We start from the raw sequence: 26268 nt of genomic DNA on the forward strand, positions 1-26268 counted from the left end.
TAACTATTTTATCTAGAAATACCAGTTACACCTAGTAATTGGAAAGAACTGTGAATTGATCATAGAGAAATGCATGCTGGATAAAAGATTACATAATACAATGAAATATTTAAAAAAAAAAAAAAAAATTCGGCTGATATTAATCCAGCCTCAAACTTTTTAACATTTTCTTTTTTATTTGTGCCTCACTATTATTTTACTGTTTGCAGGTGAAACTCTCCGATTTTGGTTTCTGCGCCCAGGTCAACAAGGAGGTTCCACGTCGAAAATCCTTGGTGGGAACGCCCTATTGGATGGCCCCTGAACTCATCTCATGGTTACCTTATGGGCCAGAGGTGAGGCTGAGCTCTCAGTGTTGTTGTTTTGGATTGCATTTTGAAAAAGCCTTATGTCTGGTTGTGATGGTTATCACTTTTTTTTCACAGGTGGATATCTGGTCTCTGGGTATCATGGTGATAGAAATGGTAGACGGAGAACCTCCCTATTTCAATGAACCTCCACTAAAAGCAATGAAGATGATCAGGGACAACTTACCACCTAAACTGAAGAATGTACAAAAGGTGAGGCTGCTTTTTGGGTAAAAGTGTCAGTTGATGTTTAATAAAACACTCAATTCATTGAAAGACGATCTTTCTTTCGTTTTTTCTCTGTAAGGCTTATACCATGCTCTTTATATCTTGCAGAGCCTCTGTTGGGTAAACACACCTTAGAAATTGTTTTTGTTGATTTCATCTCTTAATGACACAATCCCAGAAAGATGTTTGAAGAATTTTTGGTTTGAATTGTTTAAAAAATTAAATTAGTTTTGCTTTTAAAATAAAATGTATACATTTGTCTAACTTTATCAATAAACCCCCTGGGGCTGGGTAGAAAGAATAACTGCATATGTACAGTAAAGTACAGTTTTCTTTAGACACACCACCCTTGTTGGGAAATAAAAATGGCAGTCTCTATCTAAGATGTGCAAATAGGTTGATATACAGTAGTTACAATGATTTAGTGTGTCCCCAGCTCACATCCTCCATGTAAACACTTTAATAGTGTGCTGCTGCGTGTATTGTTCTCTGTGGCAGCTGTATCTACTTTCAAGCTGGCCAATGCACAGTATTGTTTACGTAGGACAGGATCTGGGGACCATTGGGCTGTGTAATTATATCTGCCTAATGGCACATCCCAGATAGGGAGTGCCATTTACATTTCTTAAGCACAGGTGAGGGCCAAACTTTACTGTGAAAGCACAGCTATCTTTTAAGAATGTCTGCTTATATTTTATATTTTATTATATCACCTTATTATTTATTATATTATATCACCTCTGCCTGATAGCGACGCATTGTCAGTATGGTTTAGATAGGGTTCCGACAAGAACAGTATGAACTTATTATTATTAATATTATCTACAGTACATATACCTCTTGTATATGAGAAGCTGACAAATTGATCTGATATGAAGAATATGTGGATGATGTGAACTGACATAACAGGCCTGGGCAGTGGGTTCTGGAGGATGGGAGTGGCCCCCATGCACACATGTTGAAATGCTGTACATGTTAGTCATGGACAGTGAAGAGGACACAAAACAGCTCAGCAGTATTCTATTACATGCTTTTTAAAACTCTGGATATGGTTACACAAGCTGTTCCATGTTGTATCATTTCAAACATCGTAATCCTTTAGTCAGCTGCCATTTCAGAGATCAAACTGGTCCGACAAGGTGTCATCAGGATGATTTTACTTGTTTGCACACAAAGCATCTCATTTGTATACGTTCCTGAGCATACATAGATAGAGCTAATTTATTTTGTTTTGTAAACTTGGATGCATGGATATGTGTTGCAAAAATTATGTATTTCCCAAGTCTATTAGTATTTTTTGTATACATTCAGTGCATTGTCAGAAAGTATGTACAAAAACATAGAACAGTTGGTGAGCTTAAGACTCTTGAGTGTCAGAATCTCTTCTTAGTGAAATTCCTAGCTGTACATGTATTTTGTTGAACAAATCATGGTCTTCTCTTGCTGTTTGATGTTCCTACTGCAATCTTATATACATGCACAGATGTAAAATCTAAAAAAAATTTGCAACTGTAATTAGGAACAAACTAAGGGGGAGGGGGTCAGTTATGAAATGTTTTCCACCTAACGGTCCTTGTACACAGCCTCAGAATGCACTAATAGCAAAATGTTTGGCTTTACCAATAAGCAAAGATTGCTTGTATGGTTGGACTTGTTTTCTGTTCCCTATATATTACTGTTGACCTGTAGGCAGGTTTTGGCTTCTAGGGTAAAGCCATAGCTTTTGAGAAGGTGGCGTATATAAAGGAATAAAAGCTGCTGCAATTATGTGATCCCACAGACCCCTTACTCTACATAAACACATGTGTTTCCTCTGGTAATATTTTTGTAACTTATGGAAAATGTACTGTTTGTGTGTTCTTTAGGTATCACCCTTACTTAAGGGCTTCCTTGACCGGCTTCTAGTGAGAGATCCTAGCCAGCGAGCCTCTGCAAATGAGCTTCTGAAGCATCCTTTCTTGACCAAGGCAGGGCCTCCATCATGCATTGTTCCACTTATGAGGCAGAATCGCATGAGATGAACAGTAGACAGAAGGACCTTCCTATCCTTTGACACAGACCACCAAAGACTGACAAAATCTGGGGAGCATGAAGATGGCTTTGGCACAATAGCCACTTGTTCAGTATTGTATCAGAAACCCTGGAGAAAAACTACTGACCGACACTTCTCCCAGAGCTTCCTCAAGGTCTTCATCTCTCTGAACCCTTCAACCACGAAGACAGACTAGTGACTAATACTACTGTCTCTGGCACTAAGGGGACCCCATAAGCATCTCGCCAGCCTTAGAGTGCTCAGGTAATTTATTTGATATCAATGAACCTTGGAGAATGGAGAGGAGTTCAGAACAATGCTTTGGACCTCACCATCAGCTGTATTCAGATGTAATTATCAGAAAGCACTTAGAAGGACAAGGAAATGCCCCTATTTGTTACCTGGGACTTAACACTGGAAAAATAAACAGACTTTCACTCTAGTCAGGGGACAACTGGAATACGTTGGGCTGGAGGTGACTTTAGTGCATTTCCTGTGTGATTACAGGCGTGTGTTTCCAGCAATTAGTCCGGGGACAGATCATCTGCTTACTGTAGTCCCCAGAGACATTATCAGTTATAAGAGCTTCACCTAGCACTGTTCTTTTATAGGCCGGCCATGGCATCTGTCCCTTGATAGTTCTGGATATCTTTCCAGGCTTACCTGACAAAGGCAGCGAACCGTGTTCAGTAATCCAAAGTACACAGATCAGAACTGATCTTTTACTGACCCGACAACACTAAATTCTGACTGGTTGCTTTGGGGTTACTGAATTTTGCGTATCATCACTGCTGTTTGCACTGTTTGATAAGTCTGTGGATTGGCAAAAAACACACTGTGTACTGGAGATCACTGTGCATCTGCTTTGCAGTAATGTGGGCAAAAATCTAAATTTCTGTCCCTGTGAACAGCCACTACACCTCCTCAGTAGGTCTGAATGAGGAGCAAAAACCCCACAGCTCTTCAACTCATCCACGACTCTCCTCCCTTGTGTTCGAACACAGAAACATAGTTTGAGTAAGTTGGGGGTCTTACAGAGCTGCTAATTTGCACCCTCGTCTCTCTGTCAGACGTAATTGGGCTTGATTTATATGCTCCTTTTTTATTAAATATTCTGCTTTTCAGATACATTTTTATGAAACTAATCAGCAGACAAATGCAAACGGTAAAATATATTTATATAAACTTTAACATGCCAAAAGATTTGTAATTCTCTTCAGATACACCTCGGCCACTCTGTACAGTCAGCAAGGTTCATCCATATTTTGCCACTTTGTGTCATCTGCCTGCATATATTACACAACGTGATGATACTAAATCAAAGTCCAATAAGCAAGCTGGAGGCAGGGAGACACTGAAAGCTGTAAAGGTGAGCCTGAAAAGGCAAGTCACCTTGATTGTGCAGTGTGGTAGAGGTCTGTAAATTCTTCAATTGAATTCCTGAACAGAATTATAAATCCTTAAAAAAAGAAGTTATTTAGCTGTTTGTATGGGGTTCGGCTTTAATAACTAAGTTAAAGGAGTAACTACATCCATTGCGTTCTTCCACACAGTTGACTGGTAGAGGCAGAATGACCCAACCCAGAGTGTTCCCAGGCTTTTTTTTCATAATTTTTAATTTTAGGAAATATAATGGGATCAAGTCATTGTGAACAGTTTAGTGCTTAGCATTGCTTTTGAAGTCTGGGCTTGTGGGACACGGCAGTTTCAGAAACCACTGACCTAGATGTTCATACACTTTTCCATGTCTATCATTGTACAGCTAAACATGCAGAATAAGACAGATACTATCTAGATTAATAACACTAAAAAATCTAAATCAAATGTGTAGCTTTAATAAGTAGGTAGTTGGTAAGTTTTGTGTTTTCTATATGTTTGAAGCTTAGCCAATCAGATACTATTTCCAGAAACATAGCCTACTTCTTCCTGCAACAAAGATAAGATGAAGTCACTTTGAAAATTTGCAGGCACTTTGGGTCATTAACAAATAACTTTTTATAAGGGCCAGTTCTTGTGTATATACAGGTGTGTACTTTATCCTGACAGAACTAGACTTTTCTCTGTCACTAGTTTGGCCTTTATGAAAAGCCCAAATCAAGCCCAGCCCTGGGTCCCCTTCCTTATAACTCTCTGCATTGTTGTATGTGAATGCAGGGTGCAGTGGTAGGTTTATTTAGAGAATTTCCTCAGTCTTCTTTGTTGAATGAGATTGGTTGTCATTCAACTTACAGGACTGAGAACATAGAATGCAGAAAGCATTACTACTGGAAACATTGAGGGTATAGCTAAGTTTGTGTTTTACATACATGCTTTATTTCCCTAGAGTTGGGCTTAGTGAAGTGAAGGTAATAGTTTACCTTTTTCATGTTTTTAACTGATAAAAGTGAACTCATATGTGTAATTGAAGGTAACTGTTGCTTCTTTGCATTCAGGTCTAGAAACCATTGAGTTCAGACATTCAGTGGCTAACATGACCAATTTGGCTGTTTGATTCTAAAAATGATCTAAAAAATCCCAGCACCTGGTAACTCTGATTGCACTTTGGGAGGGACGTAATAACGGTTATAGTAGCCGGCAGTCGGCGGGGTCCTGGCTTCGACGCTCAACCCTTCCCAACATACCACTCAATGGAGAATGTAACTAGATGTGCAAGGACATCTACATTCTTTTATCGTAGGTTTTGATTGAAAACTCTGCTTAAAGGTTTTGCATTGATTGCAGACTTACTATGCAGAGTGACTCTTTTCTTCATGTATCTTCTACTACTTGCCTTTCCTGCACTCCCCAACCATCCTACCAAACCTACCATGTCTACTGGAGCCCTGAGAACAATCCCACGAGGATTCAGGATGGACTGCCCCATTGCCTCCCTACCACAACATGGCGGGATTTAGCTTACGGATTGCTCATTCCACAAGCAACTGTGTTTCCGAGTATTAAACTGAGAGGTGGAGGACATCAAGGCAGGAAGCATCATGGGGGTGTATCAAACAACCTGTTCATTTATTCCTGATAGACAAAGTCCATATTCACTTTAAACAAGTGTAAAATAGATCATGTGACTAACAAAATTATTTGAAGTATTGAAGTATTATTCATCTTTTTTTGGTTCTTCATGCAGTAGAAACATATGTGTTTTCTGCTGTCAAAATAAATCACCTAGGTATGAGGGTTCTTCTAAATTAAATGTAAAGGAACCATTTCAGAATTGATGATGTCTAGCACTAGACAGAGGGAGTGAAGAGAAGCAGATGTGGGTGCCTTGGGCTGGGCAGACCACAGAAACCAAGTATTTCTGTTAGTAGAAGCAGCTGTTACTTGGACCCTTGCATTAGAATTTCAGCGTTTAATATATTATTTTAAGAATAGATTTGTTGACAGAAGTTACCTATCCTCCGGTTGAATGGAATATCCATGTTGTTGCATTTTACAAATGAAAAATTCAAAATATGCAGTAACTTAACTCTCAAAGCCAGCAGCTCCAGATATAAAAACTCTCATTTACCCCTGCACAGGTTTTGGTTTTATATCCCTTTCAGTGCTCTCCCCAGCATTTTTTTTAGCTGGGCGCACCACCTGACACTTTTCAGTGACCACCCTGGCTGTTTTTTGGTGATTTCTGATGAGTTGGGTCACAATACAGGGGCTGCCACCCGCCTACAATTTCTTACCACCAAGCATAAAAAATATTCTGGGTTGAACATTGCCCTTCTTTCTTTGGACCATCACAAGATGCATTGTATTCCGTGGTGAGCTAAGGGAAAAGCGGCCCTGGTGTAGCCATGAATGAGATCGCAGTGCTCAATGATAGAGAAGTAAAGTGGGAGCTGTAATGTGCAATGATAGTATGTTCCAGTCATTTCACAGACACGGATATTTTATTTAACTTCGGAGGAGGTCACTTTTGTTTGTAAACATATAGTTAAAGGTAAATAAAAATTAAATCCTTGAGTTTTGTTTAGAAAGCTCCCCTAAGCTTCTGACCTAGGTTTATCCTTAAATGCTTTCTTGCAGCACCTAGAGCTGACATATCTTTCCCTTCTCTGCAGATATATTTCTGATAAAGCTCATCTTTAATTTCCTTAATTACCGTACCTCCTCTGTGCAGAAGTTGTGTTTTGAAGCACCTTCAATTAAAAGCAATCAGTCAGCCTCTATGGATGCTTCAGCTTCACTTTCAGCATAGAATGTCGCTTCGCCTGCATCAAAGCCACTTTGCCCTCTGTGTAATGTAAGCAAACCAAAGCTGAACATGCTACATTTTCCTCCCCACCTTGCCGGAAGCGTGATCAAAGCCAGCACAGACTAGGTCATAGGTTTACAAGAGCTTAGCTTACACCCCCACATATGGAGTACACTTTGATGGCTTTTAATTTTTTTATAAAGCTACATCTTCCTAGGTATTTCATCACTACAGATCTTCTATATAATTGATTGCTGGCGCCTTTTGCTTGCCACCAGCTGTAGGTATACCGTGTCATAGAAATGCAGTGTATACTTTTACCTGAATGTAGAGAGAAATAATACTACATTAGAACATTACATCTGTCTTTGTGTGTTTGGCTATATAACCCCCAATACTGCCTCTTACCTGTGCTGCCCCAGCTGTACTTTTTTTTTTGTTCCTGTATGAAAGGCAATAAGTTTTCTGAGTAGTACAAGCACCCTAAAAAGAGAAAGTTTGTATTTGCTTTCAGACATCTCTGCTATGACATGAGATACAACATGACCAAGCTTTATTTAAAAAAAAAAAAAGTGGTAACCCATCACACCCAATCTTCATGCCACTTCCATTGTTATTATACAGGGTTTATATAGCGCCACCATATTACACAGCGCTGAACATAAAAAATTGTTTTGTCTGCAATAGGCAGCTTGTATGTTTTATTGTTTTGGGTTACTGCTCAGTGCTTCTGCTTGCATGATGATATCCAGAACCATTGGGAACCACAAGATCCAGCATGGCCTCACTGCTTGAGGCTGGCGAGGGAATTCTGGGTCTTCCTCACCCTGTTTTTACTGGGTTTTGAAGTTTTGAACTAAACTTTTTAAGGCAAATGTGCAGTAACCAGTATAATTAGATTAGTATAAAGCGATTCCGGTTGCTACGTTCTCTGCACTTTGTACTTTAATTTTTATTTTTAAAAAGCCCGGTTTTGTGTTTTGCAAAGTGTGATAGCTTTACTGTAAAACTGCCTTCTGTTTTGTCTTCAACATGTGCAATGTATAGCCGCCATTCAAATAGGACAGCCCAGCCACCCATTCATTAGTGTTATATCCATGACTATCGATTAGTGCCTTACTGCATTTTATCCATTGACATTCCTCAGCCCATTCGAATGACAATCACAGACCGTTCACTCAGAATTATCATCCATGTGAGCAATATTAGTAGTGTTGGGAGATCGCTGACCTTCACCCTGAACCCATCCCCCACCCCCCTTTCCTTACCTGAGTTACTACTGGTTATAGTTTTATATATAAATATATATTTATAAATTGTATGTTTGGAACTCTGCAGTATTCCTGCATTTTGATCTGGAGACTGAAATATGCTGTGACTCTGAGGGACTTGAAACAAAATGAATCTCTGCTTTTCAATTGATTTGTACAAATAAATTGAACTGTATTTTGCATCTTTTGGTTTGGACAGAGCTGAAATAGATTACCTACTAGTTTTACAAATACAGTTTTTGGACAAAACAAATGTGTCATTGTGTTTTTCTTTGTATAATGCACATAAAACGCTGCTTATAAAATTACAGGAACAATCAACAAGGCAAATACATTTCTGAGATATCAATCTGTTTAAGAAAGTAGGATGGTTTCAGCTGCTTTGGTGCAAATAAAGGCAAAAATTGGTGGGCATTAGGGGCAACAGAAACCACAATGGGGGGGGGGGGTGTATTTATCACAGATCAGTTATCTCTTCTTGTTCTTCCTGACTGATTTGCACCTTGATTGTAAGCTTGACACTACTGGTACTGCACAGTAGCATGAAGGGGTACCTGCACTACACTCAGGTTGTACAAGTAGTCCAGAATTGCAGTCTCAAGAGCATGGAGGAGATAGCAGGAGATGGATCTTTACACAAGCAGAGTTAAACAGAACCATAGAAGGTTAACAACCTAGCAGCAGAACATGTATCTGTGTCTTTGTCCAAGAAGAAGCTCTGCCTGAGCCATAGAAGATGACCACCTTCATTGGACTATTTGTGTGCATGTTTCCTGCAGGTGGCACGTGGACCCGAGATCCTGTAGTGAGACATGTTCTCACAGCTCAGCATCATTCAGTTCAATAAGAATTTGCCAACAAAACACCAGAACTGACAAGTTTGCATTTGGTACCCCATTGTCAGATTGAGCAGATTCACAATGAGCACTGTGACAGATGTGAAGGAGGCTGCACAGACACCCCCTTCCCCCCATGTGCTTGGTAATGGTACACTGAATGCCAATATGTACCAGGATGAAATTATAAGAACCATGGCCAGACCTTCTGCTGCTGAAGTGGTACCTCTTGGTGCAGGACAATACCCAGCCTCATGTGCCCAGGGCATCAAGGCAGTTCTTAAATGACATAGGCATTGATGCCATTGACTGGCTCCCACATTAAAGCTCTTCAAGGCTGGAGAAGATACACTTTCATCAGTGAAGCTGGGTTATCCAGCAAAGCTGGAATAGATCTGGTCCAGGATTCAAAACACTTGCTAACAAATATCAAATGCCGTTGAACAAATCCATTCCAGGTTTGCTGGATCACCCAGCTTCACTGATGAAAGTGTAACTTCTCCAGCCTTGGAGAGCTTTAATAATTCTGGCGCAATGTCGGCAGTGCATACAGACACATAGGGCCATACACACTACTGAGCCACAGTATGATCTGTTATAAAATGTACCTGTTTAGTAATCACTTAAGTGGCATTTTAAATCCAGCCTTTGTGGCTTAATAACCCAATTATTTACACAATTATTACATGTATATTTATCAAGATTTTTAACTTTCGTCATCAAGATTTGATGATGTGGTTTCAGTGTTCCTAGTGTTTTAAGCTGTTCAGTTCTCTTCCTGTTTTGTCGGCTGTTTAGAGTATCTGAAGATTACACCATCAACCTAATATAAGAGTTCACACCAACATCCAGTCACATTCCTTACTCCATAAAGGAAATGAGACAGCCTTGTAAATGTGTTCATTGTTGAATTGTTGATTGTTAAATGGTCTGTGAAATGGACTACTGATAAGGTAGTTTCATAAATTACTGGCGAGAGTGGTGGCACCAAACTATCAGCTTTGGTTTATCTGTGACATCCTATCCTAACACTATTTCATACATGTAAATAAATATTTCCCAAAACAATAAAGTGCCTTGAACTTTATATATATATATATATCTAAACATGCAGCGTCTACTTCATTCTCTATTCCGACAGGTATACATTTTCACCAGACGACGTGTCCATTTTCCTAAAATAAACTTGTGGTTGATGACCAGACATAAGGAGATGCCTTCTAGTGTTGCCCTCATTAGAAAACCCCTAGAGGTCTAATTGAAAACCAGACACAAAAGGCTCCTCATCTTACCATTCCAATTTTGCCCCCTATAGCAAACCACGGGTGCTCCAATTGAAAATCAAACAGAGAAGGCTCCTTATCTCACCATTCCAATGTTGCCCCCATTAGAAAGCCATGGGAGCTCGTTTTGAAGACCAGGCAGAGAAGGTGCCTCATCTCACCATTCCAATGTTGCCCCCATTAGAAGGCAATTGGAGCTCTAACTGGCAGGCATGGGAAGCCCCCCATTTTAGAGCTACCAGGCGTCTAATAGAATTATTGAGGGTTATTGAATGTAATGTGCATTTTCTTTCTTACTCCGAAACTCAGGTTTTTGTGGGTTGTGCAAAACAATGTGGATGTTTGGTGTAATTAAAGCCCAACATTTCTTTTATTTTGCTTTTCCTGTAGTCAGTACAGGTTCTCTTTATGGGTGTTGGCATCATCCATAGAAGATAGTGTCACCTAGCCAGCTAAGTAAGCCAATATAAGTGAGTCAGCAGGGAGGGGACACTACTTACAATCACTGAACTAAAACTTCCAACACAAACACCAGAATAGGTCACTGTGCTTTAGTCAGGTCTGATAACACTTCTCTATCATGGTATAGCCACTTCTCTGAAAAAATAGAAGCAATGCTATTATTCTGATGAATATCCCTTATTTGTAGGCAGCTAAAAACTCTGCTATGACTAATGCACCCATACACCAAATCTGCAAGAATGTGGGGAATATTTGGGAGACAACAACAGGTTACATCATTTAAAAGCAAGCTGATTCATGGAAATGTGAGTTGTCTCTCATAGCTAGCTACCAGTGCAGATTGGGGAGTAAAAATAAATAAATAATAATAATAAATGTTGATTATGAGCTGCATTCCTTATAATAATTTATTAATAATATTATTAATTCTTATTCCATTATTGGTAATATTATTGCTTTTCTTACCACTTCAAAAATTATTCCCCACCATACTCTCTGTATTACTATAGTTAGAGCAGACACCTATCCTATACAAACTGTATGTGATCCTTGAATCCTGACAGCTTACATTTATTAGAAAGAAGCACCAAGTAAGTAATGTAAGGTATTGTATTTTGCCAGTTGTTTGATATAGACACCCCTGCCAGACAAAAACTGCATTTCCCCAGAAATCAACTATGGAACTTAACAGGGCTTTGCAAAGAAAATCCTCCCCTCCTTGCGGATTGAACAAGTAAGGAACAGCAGCACGATGATGCGTCATCCTTCTGCTCACTATATTCTTTTCTCTACTGTGACTTCTACTGCTTTACCTTCCATTGTTTATATACAGGGATTGCATGAGCCTGCTATCATGACAATTAGATGCATTTAGCAAAGAGTTTATTCTTTTTTGTTATATGAATATTGTAAATTGAGGGATTTATTTATATTGGACCAGAGATGGCTTCTGAAGCTCTCCAGGCTAAAAATGTAAGATTATGCACTCCTACCTCTCCTATGTTATTATTATGCACTCCTATACCCCTATTGCTATAAAAATACAATATAATCATAATAATTGGGAGTCATTCATCTATTCTGAAATAAAGAACAGCAAATCAAGCAACAGATTTATTACAAAGTTCCAGCTTGAGTCACGTGTTCTGCACAAAGGGGTCTGTATCTGGGAATGACACCTATTCATGACACAGCACCACTTCTGTGTGTCCTAGATACAAAGCAGCATTGGGTTCCATCCAACAATAGCTCCCCCTTATCAACATTTATTAAAAATCTACCGGCAAAATAAAAAGTATTCCTGTAACTTCTATTAGAGAAGGAAATACACATCACACATTTCCAAAATCCGCCCCTACCTGTCCCGCTCTTATCAACTTTCGTCTGGACTACTGTAACCTCCTCCTCTCTGGTATTCCACTAACTCGGCTCTCTCCTCTACAATCTATTATGAATGCTGCAGCCAGACTCATCCATCCTTCCCTCCCCTCCTCTTCTGCTGCATCTCTTTGTAGTTGCTTCCATTTCACCTTAGAATCAAATTCATCTCCTGTGCTTTGTCTTCAAATCCCTCCACAGTTCTTTTCCCACTTACCTTTCTGACCTGAAAAATCCCTCCCAGCTGCTCTCTCCCCTTCTCCAATGACCTGCTAATGACTTCCTCACTCATAACCTCATCACATGCACGGCTCCAAGACTTCTCTAGAGCTGCCCCAACTCTCTGGAATGGTCTTGCTCTTCCTATTGAGCTTGCTCCTACTTTAAAAGAGCCCCCAAAACCCATATTTTCTAACTTGCCCATCTCCTAAACCCTCACAACCTCCCACCACTACATATCTCCCCTCCTATTGTGTGATACTCCCCCCACCTCCTAGATTGTAAGCTCTTTGCAGCAGGGTCCTCTCCTCCTCCTGTGTCACTGTATCTGTCTGTCATTTGCAATCCCTATTTAATGTACAGCGCTGTGTAATATGTTGGCGCTATAAAAATACTGTTTATTATCATTATTAATATTAATAATAATAACAATAACTATGCTCTGGTTAAGATTTAGCTTGTCCTGCATTGCAAAGCAAAACAGCTGGGTGTTCAGGCTGCAATAGAAGCTGTCATTCTTGATTCGTATGCTTCATGCAGGTTCTGGGGCAGTAGCTCAGAGAGTTGTATTAGCTGTGCTGCCTCAGAATCAGAATGTATGAATGAGTCAGAGATGGGGTGTTTCAGTCATGGCCTAATAACAGAGGTGTTTGTTTGGTGATGCATTCTCTTCAACAGGTTCAGATGTTTGAGAAGAGAGCCATTGCTTTTATTTCACATGGATCAGCAAAGAATAATGGTCTGCTTGTACTATAGAAGAGATGACGCCTCTATACTGACACTCCCTACACTCCATAATTCTAACACACCTCCTCACCTGGGTGCTGGGAGGGAGGAACTTCAGATTAAAAACACCTAGAAGACTAGAAGGAGCAGTCATCAAAATGAGTGACTGTACGCAGCTCGGGGGGAGCTCTGACAGCTCAGCTGGAGGTGCAGTGAGACACCCTGGGGAGGGTGTACAAGGTGGACAAAAGATGGTTGGGGAGGGTGATCTGAAAGATGACACTGGGAAGAATGTATATGGTGATAGGACTCAAAAAGAAGCCACACAGAACAAACATAGGATACAAGAGCCATCGAAAGGGAATAATCCAAAGAAGCAGACAGACAGCAATCCTGTGACCGTAGAAAACAAAGAGACAGCCAAAAAAAAAGCTGATCAGACAGAAAGAGACCACAAAGTTCCTATTGAAAAAGTGAGAGTTCAAAAAGATGCTAACCCAGAACTTCCAAGTAACAAGGAAACCTCTAAGCAAAACGATAAAGACAAAGTGACACCAGGAGGACAAGGAAAAGGTAAAGAGACAGCTAAGAACCATAAAAAAACATCTCAGGAGCAAGAAATATGCAGGGAAGGAGCAACAGAAAAGAAAAACCACCCAGAGACATCTCAGGACCAAGCCAAGCATGACAAGACAGCTCAGGAAAAGGAGGTAGCTGACAAACTGGAGGAACACAAAAAAACATGCCAAGGGCTAAATGAGCACAAGGAGACAGATGAAAAACCTGGGAAAGCTGTAAGTTTGCAAAAGGAGAAGCAAAATGAGACAGCTTTGGAAAATGTGGAAAATAAAAAGAAAGATAGTGAACAGAAAAAAAACACAGAGACATCTCAAGGAGAAGGGAAGCAAAAAGAGACTCAGAATCAACACGTAGTGATTCCTGAACAAGAGAAAGACAAAAAGACTCTTCTGGGGCAAGAAAAGAAATCAGAGACATTAGAGGAAGAGATAAAAAAGATAAAGACCCCTCAGGAGCAAACACAACACACACAGACCTCTGAGAAGCAGATACATTCAGAGACCCCTCAGGAGCTAGCAGGACACAGAGAGACCCACGAGAAGCAGAGACATTCAGAGACCCCTCAGGAGCTAGCAGGACACAGACAGACCTCTGAGAAGCAGAGACAGTTAGAGACATCTCAGGATCAAGCAGGACACAGAGAGAACAATGGGAAGCAGGTAAGGCACTCAGAGACATCTCAGGGGCAAGCACAACAAACAGAGGGATCTGATAAGCAGGTAAAACACACAGAGACCCCTCAGGAGCAATTACAACATAAAGTACCCTCAAAGAACCAAGTGGGAAACTCAGAGACCTCTCAGATACAAGCACAACACAAAGAAACCTCTGAAAAGCAGGTGATCCATTCAAATGTATCTCAGGAGCAAAAACAAAACATAGTGACCTCTGAGAAGCAGGTAAATTGCTCAAGAACCCCTCAGGAACAAGCACAATGTATGGGGTCCATTGAAAAGCCGGTAAAGGACTCAGAGTCCCATGAGGAGCAAACACAAGTCATAGAAACCTCTAAAGAACATGTACAGCTCTCAGTGACCCCTAAAGAGCAAATCAAACACACAGACACCACTGAGAAGCATGTAAAAGACTCAGAGTCCCATCAGGAGCAACCACAACACCCGGGGATATCTAAGGAACAGGTACAAATCTCAGTGACTCCTCAGGCGCAGCTAAAACTTTTGGAGACTACTCAAGAACCAAAAGAGACATCTGCAGAACAAGAGAAACAAAAAGACACAACCCAAGAGAAGACACTTCTTGAACTACTAGAGAGTGTAAAACCCGCTCTATTCAAAGATGGAGGTGGGCCAACAGTTCAAGAGCAACAGAAGGTAAGAAGGCCTGGCCAGACCTGCCAGCAGACTGGGGACCATGTGCCAATGGTGGAGAAGGAACCGGACACAGATGAGGGTTGGCTAGAGCTGTGTGACAAGGAATGGGGTCTCAAGAAGAGGTCAGTGGTCATCCCAAAAAACGTCAACTTAAAAGACACCTACAAGAAGAAACCCTTCGGGAGGAACTTTCTGAAATCTCCAAATCCAGAAGGTATGTTATGGCCACCTTGATGGGTCCTCTAGACCATATATACAGTCGTTTCTGCATAATTGGGCCATGTATTAGTGATATGGAAAGAGAGCAATACATTATCGGCAGAAGTTCCAACCTTTCCACGCCCTATGGGAAATGTGTATTTGTTTGTATTCCCATTGGAGAAGTTTCCTCTTTTTTTTTTTTGAGAAAATTGCCCAATTTACGGTCAGTGGGAAATAAAACCCACAGGAGTGTCCAAAATGAAGTGTTTTGGCTAACGTTGGGCTTTGTGTTTTTTTTTTTTAATTGTGATATTTTGACATGCTTGCTGTTTTATATTTCAGTCTAATGATATGTAGAATAAATTAGAATCCAGGTAGATTATCTGCTACAATGACCATGGCATTGCTTTACAATAGGGATGATGTTTAGTTCACTGCTATGGTTGGTTTGCCTTTTTGGAAAATCTACTGGTACATTTAGGCAACTAAACAATGGTTATGTTAATATTCTTATATATATTTCTTTTTACTTAACACAATAAGCAGAATTCCCGTTGGTTGGTGGTTCTAAGGGCCAGTACTCAATAACAGGTTTCCTTTCAATGTCCATGTCCCAGAAACGTAATCTTAATTCCCGATTTTCCTATCTAGTGGGTCGTTGATCATGCAGAAAGGGAATTTATCCTCATCAGGCTCTTCTAGTTGTATGCTTGATCTAGGTGAGTGACTAGAAAAATGAAGATCAACATGACAGTACTAGCTGGTGAAGCGAGAATCACGATGATAGTTGTGGAATCTGCGGCTTTAAAACTTAGTTCTGATATCTTCTATATGTGAAGTTTTCTGTACATTCTCCTCCTCCCCCAGCTTCTCTCTCACCCTCTTTCCCATATGTCACTCTTCCAGGCAGGCTGTAACCTGTATGCTCATTTATGTTCTGTTTTATCAGGTCTATCCACCAGCATGCCTCCTCCGCAGGAAGAATTTGACCCACCTCCTGAGAGGAAGCCCCTGGAGACATTAGGTCAGTACTACTATCGGACGATATTATATCAAAGTCCTTACCTGTGGGAGAGGATTGCTTTGTCCTATCATTATATTGGTCACACCCAAATGTATCACTGGAAGAACACAAACCTTTCTAAGTGTTCCGTGATGAGTAAATCAATTGGTGCAAATCAGGGGTGTAGTCATAAAAAAAGAAGAGGGGGCATGGTAATAGTGAAGGCTATGCATGGCGAGTCCTTGTTATGAAAATGCCGCTTTCCCGAAAAAAGTGAGGGCACGGCGTACCCACATGTGCCCGCCCCACTATGCCCCTGGTGCAAATGAGGATTAGTAGGTCCATGACTCCTGGCCCTAAATATTGGAAGCCTGCTAAAAACATAGCAGGTAGGTGGGTGTGGGGGTCTGTATTCTATTTCCCATAATATTCACCTCCCTTCTTTATGACGTTCCCACTATAGGACAGCTTTCCCCTTCCTAACGCACTTACCTTCCATTAGTTCTGTATTGAGAAGGATGCTGAAACAAAGAATTTAAAAAAGTCCCCTCCACCCATAGGTTTCATAGCTTGATTCATATCTTGTGCCCCCTTTATAACTTACCAAAACTTTCAATATATTTGCTTTTTTTATAACTACATTACTGGACTGCTTTAATACCCCAGCATCTGTACACAAAGGACAGAGGGTGTAGCAAAATCTTTTGGGGTAAATAGAATCTGCGGGGGGTATTTATAGGAGATGCTGGGCACTGGGGTGGTTTTAAAGAAGAGGTTGTGTGGCACAGACAATGCCAGAGACAGACTGGCAGAATAAAAGCCAATAGGGTTGGCTAAGGGTAAGTGTGAAAGAGAATACTGTAAGTATATTTACCACTGCCTCTTTAAAGATTAATTTTCATTTCAAAGTTCATTTTTAGCACTAGAAAAATGAATACTCCTTTGTTTTTTTGGGTGTGTCTGGCATGTTTTGGTATTGTACTTTTTATTGACAGAGCTGCATTTATGTTTCATAACACTTTACAATGTAGGAAATGGCAGAACAGAATATACCATTGTACAGGGAGCAGGGCAGAACCACACCAATGATCAATCCCATGAAAATGAGGAGACACCTAGTAATTGTACTTCCCTTGCTGACCTCACTGACAGAATACCTAAGCGGAGAAGAATGTTCACTTGGTGTATACCTGTTTCAGGTTAATGCCTTAGAAATGAATGAATTCAGATTTGTTCAGAGGAGGCTTTGAGGAGGAAGCTTCTGGGGCCCCTAACAATGTGGGTGCCTTAGGCAGTGGCCCTGAGGGACCAGCATAGTAGGCTGACAGCTTATATGTAGGGTTCAGCAATAACAATCTATGTATTTCTCTAATGCTATATAATTCCTGATTTCTCTCTCTACGTTTATGTTTCCCCAGGAAATTTTACCGGATGGCAGATAAGTGCAGAGGAGATCCCAGTGGACAAGAGCAAAGTCCCACCTGGAGTGGTCGTGTGTTATCTACCTATCTATAGGGCAGTATGGATACACTGCAACTAATGATATCATCTCTATGAGCAACTGAAATCTAACCCATGGGTCAAACTGTTTGTTATTATGCAAAATAGGTCTACAGGGTGCTAACATTATGTATGTATGTATCTCTCTCTCTCTCTCTCTCTTGATCAGAGGAATAGGGGCTGCCACTGTTGCCTGTGCTTGGCAATCATTGCTTTATTACTCAGACACTGACCAACAACAATTATGCAGATAAGAACTTTCCTGATTTCCTTGTTCAAAGCCAAGTTACTGAAGCCAATTGATTAGTAAAACTACCAAGCAATTAGAATAATAGTATAATCCATCTTTTTTATTAGCACAGTGGAGCCCCAACCCCATAAGGTGATAGCCAAGTTGTTAAATCTCTTAGTAACTTGGATTTAATCCAGCTATGCACTCATTAATAATTACTGGTTGTAGATAAAGAAAGAAATAGCGATGTGAGGAAATCTGTGTCTGTTTTATTAACATGTGACTGATATCTGCAGTTGGTGTGTAAAGGAACAGATGGTGGACCTGGTTTCTGAAGGTCTCTGGCCCGAATTGCTGGACTCTTACCAACCTGATATCTACGTCTTGGACTGGTCAGTATAATGGAAGCATACAGATATCATAAAATATACACTATGTTGCTGGCTGCATGGAGTTTGTTAATTAGGTTGGCTCGATAGATAAATGTGGCAGATACCACAGTAGCACACACTGGTTAGCTGGTGTAAGATGGAGAAGTGATAGAAAAGTTGCCAATCAGCTGCTGAGAACATCATTGCAAAGTTCATACACATAAAAGAAATATAAATATCAATTGGCTGACCATAATTGTAAAGAGACACAGAGCATAAATGGCACAGAAGGTGGTAATTAATAAATAAATTATTATAAATGTATAATCTGTATATGTGCAGATTTCAGAAAGCTAATATTTACCTTTAACTTAAATTTTATAGTCATAGCAGTAATGCTTGCTTACTGGATTGTAAACAACAGTTGTTTAGATTCCCCTCAATCAAGGTGCTACTTTTTGATATTGTAAAGGACATTTAGAAGCTGGGAAACAGTGAGTGAGGTCAGGCAATTAACAAGGCACCAAATGTAATGTGAATTAATTCCTCTCACCCTCTAAGTCAGTGTTTCTCAACCAAGGTTCCATTGAATGTTCTGTGGATAGCACCACAGACTATGTCAGCCCTATAGAAATGAGTGTGATAAATAAGCTCCCTCCTATTGTGTGTTACTTCCCTACCTACTAGATTGTAAGCTCTTTGGGGCAGGGTCTTCTCCTCCCCCTGTGTAACTGTCGTTTGCAACCCTGATTTAATGTACAGTGCTGCATAATATGTTGGCGCTATATAAATTCCGTTTAATAATATGATTAATATTAATAATATTATTAATAATAATAATAAATATGTTAATATCTGTCTGGCTGATGACATTCTGCTCTGGATTTTTACCAATGTAATAAATTCTGCACCTCGTTCTCTTCTGCTCTCCAGGTATGAGGATAGTAAGCTCCATAAACAAGTGTATGAGCTGCATGTCAGGTTGTTAGCTGAAGATAAGACGACGGTGCTCGCTCATCTTGACCTGACTCCAGAGAATGACATGAGCGGGGAACCCATCGGGTGGAACATGGTGAGTCCAATAAAGTGTACAGGAATATAGCGTGAAGAATGATATTTTACCCACTGAGGTCACCCATAAAAGGTGAACAAAGCTATGATGGGCAGTGCAGGAACCCAAAGCCACCAGTCAGAATTTCCCTTCCTGGTCAAGTTACTGAAAGTATTCATTTTATTTAGTTATTATGGGTTAGTTTAATTTCTCTTATTGTAATGTCGCTAAATCTCAGCTAGCATTGTCTTCCCTTTATACTTTCCTGTATTTCCCTGATATTCCTGAATTTTTGGACTGTCCTGTTTTGTAGAGCGTTATAAGTGCTGGCAGCAAAGCAGACATATTTTAAATATGGTGTTGTTGTATTAGTTTGGGGTTTAAATTTGCAGACTTCAGACTTTGAACTATTGTCTGTTTTTATGCATGGTACAATAGGACTAAATTCAGAAGGCAGGTGAAAACGGCAATGTTAACCCCTTCTGGGTGCTAATTTCAGCACTACTCATCCAGAAACATTCAGCTCTGGTTTTGACAATTGGCTGCAAATGCTTTGTTTTATTGCATTTGACTTGAACTGATTGCAGTTCATTATGAGATATTTACTCCCTTGCTGTTGTATGCAAAACCACTGACAATCACATTTAGAAAAGCATTTAAAAGCAGTTGTGTTCAAGTCTATAGAAGTGGGTGAGTGGCAAATTGCCCTGAGACTCTACAAAAAAGCTGTACCGCAAAGTCAACGCAGGCAAAATCCTGCACAAAATGGGATTTCAACTGATCCAATATATTGAAATGGTAACTAGGGATTATTTGGGATAATTGAGGACTGGTTGACAATAGTGAATTATATGGGTTCTGCTGTGAACATTCACCCATCTGGACTTGTTAGGCTGTGTTCAGACGAGCCATGTGGATGTTGGGCCCATTCCTCATTGCAGTGAACAAGTAGCTTTCTCCTGCGTCAGCCCCATGGAAAATGAATAGGGACGGCAGTACCAGGATCACCGCACCAGCTGACAGATATAAAGACACTGGTTGTGTAAGAACCAGCACTGTGATGCAAAGTGCCAGCCATTGGGAGACGTGTGGGATTGCTCTATCCAAAGTCAGATCTTGGATGCCAAATGTCTCGTATTATGTGAACCTGTCTGATAAAACCTGTTTAAGATCTAATGATACTAAAAATAAAACTATGATTTATTTTATGCTTAGGATATATTTAAAATTATTTTTGCACAATTTATGCAAAAGCAGTTTTTTTAGTGTGACTTCCAAAATGTTCTGTATTGTAGTTTTTGGATTCTACCCAATGATCATTTCTTTATGTTTCAGGTCTCCCATATATTTAAGTCCTATGGCCCTGGTGTTCGGTATGTTCATTTCTTACACAAGAGTAAAGACCTGTCAGTGCTGGGATTCCACCGCACCCGGGTAGCTGACAGCACTTTATTTGTCCAACTAAGAGGGTAAAGCAAGAACAATGGAGGACAATATGAAGATGGATGGAGACCTCATGTGACAGAGTCATCTTATGTACAGTAATGGGGACAAGAAACTGTTCTGTTCTCAATAACTTCATGCACTGGAGATACATGGAGGTCATTGCTGCGTTCCTCAGAATAAGCGAATAAACTGGGGCTGATCTGTTAAAACTTGTGCAAAATAAAATACGATTTGATAAAGAGTAGAAGTGTTATTTAAGATATCAGATGCACCTGACTGAGAATAGTACACCGCATGTTCTTCTGTACCTATTGCTAATCTAACAAACTAACCTGTTCTGTAGTGTCCTAGCGCCATACTTACATAAGCTATGACTGCAGGAGCCATCTCTTTCACCCAGTCCACTGTAGGGACCATGGGGGGTGATTTACTAAATGTAGTCTACCTACTAAGGTGAATTATCAATATTATAATAATTCACAAATTATATCTAATCATGTGCAAGGAAATCTAAAAAAAACTGTTTTCCTGCACTTGATTGGAAGTTTGAAGTCTTGAGTGCAACACCTTTTTGCAGTGGGATGTTTCACTTTGCTATGTGATCAGTTCATATGATTGTATTGAATAACCCCAATGGAGCAGAGTTACTTGGAGTGAGCAACGGGCAATCTGACTCTGAGCTCTTGTCTCTGACCTCTAAGTGCACACTGGTGCCAGCAGCAGCCATGGCTTTGGTGAACATAACATAGGCTTGGGATGTTGTTACTAAAATTGAACTTTGAGCATATAGCTGAATACATCAATAAAATGCACATATAGGTGTATATTACCTGGCAAATGATTGGCATTCTCTTTTCACCCAACCGGACAAGTTGATGACCTGCATTTACTCCACTTCGGTTTAGCCTTGTCCTCTCTTCCGGGCTGTCTTTGGATAATAAAGGAACTTTAACTTTGAAAATTTTATATTATGATTTTTTCATGAAATAAACATTCACCTAAACTAATAAAAGGAATGGAGGAGCTCAGCTATGAGGAGAGATTAGCTGAACTGAATTTATTCTCCGTTGAGAAGAGATGTATAAGGGGGGATATGATCACCTTGTATAAATATATAAATGGTCCATATAGAGAACGCTCTTCCCCATTATTCACTTTGAGATCATTACAAAGAACAAGAGGGCACTCTTTGCATCCGGAGGAAAAGAAGTTTAAGCTCCAGATAAGGAAGCGATTCTTCACTGTAAGGTCTGTGAAAATGTGGAATCGGCTCACTCAGGAAGTAGTTTCAGCAAATACTATAGATTGCTTTAAGAGAAAGTGGGATGTTTTTATAAGAACAGAATATAACTGGGAATTATCACTAAGAAATATCAAAATTCTGCATACAGATAAAAATGAAATGAAATGTTGGATTTATGGGGGTCTTTTGCCGGATAAGGAATATTAAAGCCTAGATTGCTGTTTGCTATGGGCTATCCCTCTTTTTTTCCTTTTGCGCTGGTTTTAATGATTGATCCCCATTATCTCTGTACAATCTCCGATTTCCAACCGTTTTGGTCATGTTATTATATTTGAATTTGTTTTATTGTACTGTCTTGTGTCAGAAATAAAGATATACAGATACAGAATTGGATTTTTAAAATGCTGTGTTATGCCTGAATGCACAACCATGAGTTGGACTGAGCAAGGAAAAGGATAATATACAAATATGTGTCCAGAGGAAATCGGGAATTGTTAGTCTGAGAGGCAACGCAGTGACAACCACTTGGACTTTACACGGAAGTGATGGACATCTATGGGCTACTAAAAGAAAAGCATACCAAGGCTAAGTTCCGACGGGTGGTGGCAACAGCAGATCATGAGTGGCTCTCAGCAGGTGGCATCTTGCTAGCCCATAACTACTATGCCGGTTCCTAATGAGCCAGGGATTGAACACTTGATATCAAATGACAGGGGGTAACTGCTTATCCTCTCACTACTTCCCCATTCCTTTTCTTATGGGTGGCCACATGTATCCTTTTCACCTTTGCCACAATTCTTTAGCATGAGGAACCAATAGCCGCACCACAACCTCACCACCCATCTGAACATAGTCTGCCAATGGTGTGCCATGGTGTTGCAGCAGACTAAATGAAAAGTGAATGTGCCTTATAGAACATGGTTTATTGTCATTATATATATTTATAGTAAAAATGGGAATTTAGATACTGTCTTATCTTATCTTCATACTTGTATTGGGCCAATAGTGTTAGTTTCTTATCCCTTAAGTAAACCAAACACATAGAATTAGCCTAGAGATAGACGGCTGATTGGGTCTCTTTTCTACTAGATATTTGACGTATCTCATTAGCATTGCATTGATTTCATTGAGCAGTGACTGAGTATTGATAAGTAATAAGTTGTCCATGTATCTCTAGGCTTTTGCAGGCTTTATTGATTAATACAATGCTAATTAGATTATGGTAATTAAAGTCTAATTCTAACATTTTTGAAAAGAAAGTGTCAGGTTTTTATTTCCATCTGGGTCACCATTGGAGGGGTCTTCCTGCCCCTGGAATGCCTGTTCATGAAATAGAGGGGCATTTGTTACTTAGACACATAGATATCAATACAACTCTCCACTCTCACAGATTCTAACTGTTTGTCTAGTAGAATCCTGTTTTTTTTGACCCCATTGGTGAGTTTGTCATTCATTTTTGTCCTAATAGTAAGTAAATGGATATCTCACCAGTAGGGACACAGATCTTATTAAAAACTTGACAGTTCCCTGTGTTCTACATTGGAATTACTTACACTCCTGGATTTTTATTACATAATTACCCCTCCACCCACCCTGAAAAAAAACCCTTTCGAATTCTCACCCAACACAAAAGGACAACTTTGCATTTTTCAGAGGCTTTATTTGCATGTTCAAATGATTCTTATATGTTGTATGTTATCATCATGAAGAATGTCACTGGATGGTGGAATTTCTTCTTGGAGGTTCCACTTGTCCCAGAAGGTTCTGTATGCTGCCCATGTTCTCTTAGTTACATTTGCAATAGTAGGAAGAGATGGAGTCATCCCAGTTCCCAAGTAGCCCTTTCTTGACCTCTGCTAGGCGTGGATAGGCTCCGCTGCTGAACTTCTTAGTGGTGCCATCTTTTGGCTTTTTGGACCAAACGGTCAGCTCACATCGGGTTGCCACGACCAATGAAGAGATACGGTTGTTGAACCTCAGGGCAATATAGGGCACATCCTCTCCAGGCTTGACGTCCAGGTAATCCCCGGCACAGCAGTCTTCATAGTAGACACTGCTATCCGCATATAGCGGGGCGCACAGCTTGTTGCCTTCATCATCCTTGACTTCAGCAGGCACAGGGCATAATGCCAAGGACAGGGCCACCAGCAGGCACAGGATGTAGACACTCAGGATCTTCATGGCTGATTGCTAGCAGTGGGGATATGGGGGAGATTTTATACGCTGTGGCATGGCTGGCCAAGGTGGATCTTGGCAGTCTAAGAGCCTTCCAGCTGCCCTTCTCGCATGGGCAAACACAGGTGTAGCGAAGGTTAACTCAGGAACAGTCACCTGGTACAAATCACTTGGCAGGAAATAAGGCCAATATTACAGCAGATAAATTGCCAATATTTTGCAGAGCTTTTCAAAAGAATAGACAGAGACGTAATGTTCTGCAGTTATTGTTCAATCCCATCTGTCCTTGATAGGTGCACCATTTTTTCACATTCTAGCGCTGGTACATCTATACTTTTATGCCAAAGGGCACCCGTCCAGATTAATGAGTTAAGGTGTTTCCAGGAAATTGTAATGTTAATATTACAGCATACAAAGTTAAGTAGACAATTGTGTGCTTCCAGCTTTGTGGTAACAATTCAGGGAAGGCATGATGTTGTCTGGAACACAAAGTCAGGAAAAAAAGTTTGATAACTTTTAGTTAAGGAACTTAACTTCTACAGAACCAACCCAATCCACCTGAACAATGCTAGGTGTGAGCCAGGTCTATCCATCCAGATCCATCAGAACTTGACAAATGTGTGCTTGACTGAATGGGCAATGATTTTCACAGGAATCCTAAAATCTTCACAAAAACAGAGAAGGGACAACTCCATTTATATGTCCATGGTTTTGAAAGAAGGATACCTTAGGGCAATAATGCTACAGTGGATTCAAGCAGATCCACCCCGGTTGAAACTGATAGAATCTTCAATGGGTATGTTATACCGTAGGGATTTGTTAGAGGTGGCAGACGCAGATGACAAAGCTGTGACAAAATTTTTTGATAAATGGTATGCTTATATGGAATATTCCCTGGAGCCAGCTGAGTTGTGCCAAGTCTTGCACCGGTATAGCTATTCCATGTGGCACAATTTACATTTCCTATAAGATCGGGACCCCTATGGGTAGTGTGATAAGCCATTAAATGGGATCCACTTTATGCCTCGAGACATAGAGATGACATGGAAATAGAAAAAAAAAATAAAGAAATAGGATGCTAGTTTACCGGAACAGAAAAGTTTCCCTTCCTCCCTCCCCACCCTGAGTTTTGGCTGTTTTTATTTTGGTTCAATGGTTTATGAACCTATGTTCCTTTTTTCTTTTCTTTTTTTTTTTTTTTTTTTTTTTTTTTTTTTTTAATTTGGAGTATTGTTTGGCAAAAGGAAAATTTTAGGACACAGTCGGACATGGCGTGATTTTGTTAGTCTGTTTAATTGTCATACAACAAGGAACGGGCACACATGATGTTATACCACTGTACTATGTCAAACTGTTGATACTTGCTATGATTTTTGTATATTGCTCATGTTTTTTACGGCCCGATCTTTGTAACACTAACCTTGAGCCTGTTATTGTTTGTTCTCTTTTACTCTGGCTTCGTACTGTTCTGATGATATTTTGGTTATTACTTTGTACATTGTCTTTTCTGTGTCTATAAATAAAGTTTATAAAAAAAAAGAAGGGTACTTAACAAGCTCAGTTAAGTTTGGGTTCCTCATACCTTTAGCCTAATAGTGTATCTGGTACCAGGTGGATATAAATCTGGGTTGCAAATGACAGACAGATACAGACAGTGACACAGGAGGAGGAGAGGACCCTGCCCCAAAGAGCTTACAATCTAAGAGGTGGGGGAAGTAACACACAATAGGAGGGGAGATATGTAGTGGTGGGAAGTTTGTTGGGGTTGTGGGGCAGAGCAGCCCATTGTGTACAGACATAAAGGAGAAAATGAAAGAAATATTGCTGAATAGATAACATACATTAAATTATGTATTTGAATAGATTATCTATAAAACAAAGATAATACAGCAAACCTAAAAAAACTGTATTTCATCGTGCTTTGGTGATTGCAAACTAAAACAAACAGTACAGGATCAATGAATATTCAAAGATTTTATTCAATTGAACAAATAGATTTTTAGAACAAAATGCTGAAAGTTTAAGAAAGATGTGTTCCCTTGTAAAAAATGTAAGGAGCTACCTCTTTAAATCTTCAATATTGTATAGGGAAAGCGACGAAAGAAAGAGGTTTAAGCTTAAATCTCTTTCGTCTCTTTCCGCATAAGACTTTTAGAACATTTTTATAAAATA

The 26268-nt window shown here is 39.9% G+C and overlaps 3 protein-coding genes across 5 annotated transcripts in view; 2 read left to right on the forward strand and 1 right to left on the reverse strand.

Moving 5' to 3' along the window:
* PAK4 (p21 (RAC1) activated kinase 4) overlaps nt 1-8314 on the forward strand; it is a 48099-nt gene extending 39785 nt beyond the window's left edge. For all 3 annotated transcript variants that reach the window (XM_072429741.1, XM_072429742.1, XM_072429740.1), the window contains 3 exons: nt 210-335; nt 426-560; nt 2441-8314. In XM_072429741.1, the coding sequence (XP_072285842.1) occupies nt 210-335; nt 426-560; nt 2441-2596 (417 nt within the window). In that variant the 3' untranslated portion in view covers nt 2597-8314. The remainder of the gene's footprint in view (nt 1-209; nt 336-425; nt 561-2440) is intronic.
* Nucleotides 8315-13083: 4769 nt separating this feature from the next.
* NCCRP1 (NCCRP1, F-box associated domain containing) lies at nt 13084-22323 on the forward strand. The gene is made up of 6 exons (XM_072430602.1): nt 13084-15088; nt 16025-16099; nt 17497-17591; nt 18105-18202; nt 19115-19253; nt 20568-22323. Exons 1-6 carry the CDS (start codon nt 13123-13125, stop codon nt 20703-20705), a joined length of 2511 nt encoding a protein of 836 aa, XP_072286703.1. The 5' UTR covers nt 13084-13122; the 3' UTR covers nt 20706-22323.
* A 1237-nt stretch (nt 22324-23560) lies between these two features.
* SYCN (syncollin) lies at nt 23561-24105 on the reverse strand. Its single transcript, XM_072430496.1, has one exon. It carries the CDS (start codon nt 24100-24102, stop codon nt 23707-23709), a length of 396 nt encoding a protein of 131 aa, XP_072286597.1. The 5' UTR covers nt 24103-24105; the 3' UTR covers nt 23561-23706.
* Nucleotides 24106-26268: the final 2163 nt, after the last annotated feature.

The sequence above is a fragment of the Pyxicephalus adspersus genome, chromosome Z, assembly GCF_032062135.1.
Source record: "Pyxicephalus adspersus chromosome Z, UCB_Pads_2.0, whole genome shotgun sequence".
Lineage (NCBI taxonomy): Eukaryota > Metazoa > Chordata > Amphibia > Anura > Pyxicephalidae > Pyxicephalus > Pyxicephalus adspersus.

Excerpts from the sequence above, each read along its gene's own strand:
- NCCRP1 (XM_072430602.1), top strand. The coding sequence starts at position 13,123 with ATGAGTGACTGTACGCAGCTCGGGGGGAGCTCTGACAGCTCAGCTGGA. Across the intron at positions 16,100-17,496 it reads GAAGCCCCTGGAGACATTAG|GAAATTTTACCGGATGGCAG; the intron begins GTCAGTACTACT and ends ATGTTTCCCCAG. Across the intron at positions 17,592-18,104 it reads TGTGTTATCTACCTATCTAT|AGTTGGTGTGTAAAGGAACA; the intron begins AGGGCAGTATGG and ends ACTGATATCTGC.
- SYCN (XM_072430496.1), bottom strand. The coding sequence starts at position 24,102 with ATGAAGATCCTGAGTGTCTACATCCTGTGCCTGCTGGTGGCCCTGTCC.